Source organism: Diceros bicornis, chromosome 28 (assembly GCF_020826845.1).
Source record: "Diceros bicornis minor isolate mBicDic1 chromosome 28, mDicBic1.mat.cur, whole genome shotgun sequence".
In the NCBI taxonomy this organism is placed as follows: Eukaryota; Metazoa; Chordata; class Mammalia; order Perissodactyla; family Rhinocerotidae; genus Diceros; species Diceros bicornis.
Genome location: NC_080767.1, coordinates 30,094,026 through 30,096,812, shown reverse-complemented (window position 1 = coordinate 30,096,812; position 2,787 = coordinate 30,094,026). Strand labels below are relative to the sequence as shown.

General features: G+C 38.3%; 1 protein-coding gene across 1 annotated transcript; it reads left to right on the top strand.

Annotated features, from left to right (window-relative positions):
* Positions 1–1,364: 1,364 nt before the first annotated feature.
* On the top strand, positions 1,365–2,296 carry LOC131393717 (olfactory receptor 1L8-like). Its single transcript, XM_058524758.1, is given in 2 exon segments — positions 1,365–1,725; positions 1,728–2,296. Coding segments are annotated over 2 exon segments (930 nt in total).
* The last annotated feature ends 491 nt before the right edge of the window (positions 2,297–2,787 follow it).

Sequence of the window (2,787 nt, the reverse complement as noted above, 5' to 3'; positions counted from 1 at the left end):
GGATGAAGAATTTAAAACACTTCGTGGGCTTGAGGATACTCGAATCAGTGTTGTTCATGATAGCAAAGACTTAGGAGGACATCTACGGAAACATATTAAGTCAAGTGTGCTACATGCATACGATGAAGGAGTGAAAAGAAAAGAACCAAAATACAGATACACCTAAAAAAATTGTATATATTGAGAGAAAAACAGAGTGAGATATATGCCACAGCATTATTGAAGTAAATGGAAAAAAACACACATACACAAAGCAACAATATATATTTTTCAAGGATATATATATATATATACACACATAAATAAACAAATGGATGATGGCATAGAAGGACATAGGCTTGTTTAATGGTCGGGTATCCAAGATGTGGGAACATCACAGGCTTAGAAAATTAGAGGAATAATAAGCAAATAGTAAACTTAAAAATAAGGATTCGTATGGACCGATAGTGATAGTCTGTTGTTTACTAATGAGTAGGAGCTTCTAAATAAGTGAATCTGAAAACAAAAGAAGCATATCAGTAAAACATTTTTGGACTGGGTTCATTATTCCTCTGATTCCCGTTGATTATTTTATCAAGCCCCTTTTATGGAAAAGAAGTGCAGAGATAAAGCTTTGCATGACATAACTGAAAATTATTTTCATATAGACAGAGAAAAATAAACCACCTTATCTGAAATAAATAAATTCCCCACCCTAACCATGTCAATATCTATCCCTTTATGAAGTTTTATTTTTCTTTATAAAATGTAGAACTATCTGAAGATAGATAGATAGATAATTGATAGATGATAGATATATTGATAGATAATTGGTATAGATAGATAGGTATCTGGATGATAGATAATTAATAGATGGTAGATATATATCTGGATGATAGATATATAATTGATAGATAGTAGATAGATATCTCGGTGATAGATAGATAATTGATAGATGATTGATTGATGATAGACAGATAGATAGATATTCCATTAGAATGCAAGATCCACAAAGCCAAACCTTTCTCTGCCTTACTCACAGTTGTGTTCTCACTCCCAGAAGAGTACTTTTCACAAAGTAGGTGCTCAATATAAAACATTTTTTTAATATTTAATATTAAACTGAATCAGGAAGGTTCAACTCTGCTCCTGAAGGAAAATTCTTCCTCCCAACCCCACGCTATAAACTCAGGAAGCTTATGAAATCTTAAAGTTGGGAAAGGAGGGCAGCATCAAGGACCACAAAGCTGACACGTTGCTCACATGGTAGCTAATCACGACCCTATGAGTGGAAAGTCAATGTAGAAAGAAGCATACATTTGTTTGTGATTAAAGTTACAAAAGAGATGTGTTAGATCTTCTCCATTTTAGCTGGCTCCATGATCATGGAAAAAGTCAACCAAACCAGCAGTGTCTCTGAATTCATCCTCCTGGGACTCTCCTCCCAGCCGGAGGACCAGAAACCACTCTTTATCCTCTTCTTCACCATGTACCTGGTCACCATAACAGAGAAACTGCTCATCATCCTGGCCATTCGCTCTGACCCCCAGCTCCAGACCCCCATCTATTTCTTCTTGAGTTTCTTATCTTTCACTGACATTTGCTTCACAACAACCATTGTCCCTAAGATGCTAGTGAACTTCTTGTCAGAGAAGAAGAATATCTCTTATGCTGGGTGTCTGACACAGATGTATTTTATGTATGCTTTTGGCAATACTGACAGCTGCCTCTTGGCAATCATGGCCTTTGGCGCTATGTTGCCATCTGTGACCCGTTCCACTATGTTACCACCATGAGCCACCGCCACTGTGTCCTGTTACTGGTCTTCTCCTGCTCATTTCCTCACCTCCACTCACTCCTACACACACTTCTGCTGAACCTTCTCACCTTCTGTGACTCTAATGTTATCCATCCCTTCCTCTGTGAAATCAACCCTCTGCTGAAATTGTCCTGCTCCTCCATATTTGTCAATGATATCACAATAAAGACAGAAGGATTGGTTGTTTTGGTGGCCCCCTTTCTATGCATTGCTTTCTCTTATGTACGAATACTCATTGCAGTCCTCAAGATCCCCTCAGTTGCTGGGAAACACAAAGCCTTCTCCATCTGTGGTTCCCACTTTGCTGTGGTGATCTTGTTTTATGGAAGCATATTCTATGTCTATTTACAGCCTTTGTCCAGCTACACTGTGAGGGACCGCACAGCAACAATTGTCTACACAGTTCTGTCCTCCATGCTAAATCCTTTTATCTACAGTCTGAGAAACAAAGATATGAAGTGGGTCTTGGGGAAGCTGATTGGCAGGAGGAAATCCTAGCCAGAAAGAATGCGAACCTGCTCATGAACATCTCTGCTCCTCTGGACTCTGTTGTTGCTGGTTCGTGATACAGACAGTAAACTCTGTAAGTCAGCAGGTATAACTCATATGTGTCATGGACGTCGGGTTGTATCCACCTATTTCTTTACACATGCAACTATCCCATTGAGACTTGATTATGAGTCAGTAACTGGCTCAAGGTCTACTGAAATCTTGGCATCCAGTTTTCATGTATCTGCCTCTCTCTTCCCATCTTTCTCTTCTCTAGAAAACCACATCTTTTTTATTCCTTCTAAGTGCTATTGACAGCTTTGTTTTCTACAAAATTTCCTGGAACTAATTTATATCTGTTCAGTGACTTCTGATTCCCTTAGTATACTCCTTATTTTAATGAACTTCTGTAATCAGCTTTCCTAACTTTTTGAAAGTCATTACAGTACCTTCAGAAAAGAGACAGAGACAGAGATGTTCACACTCCCATAAATTTGAAA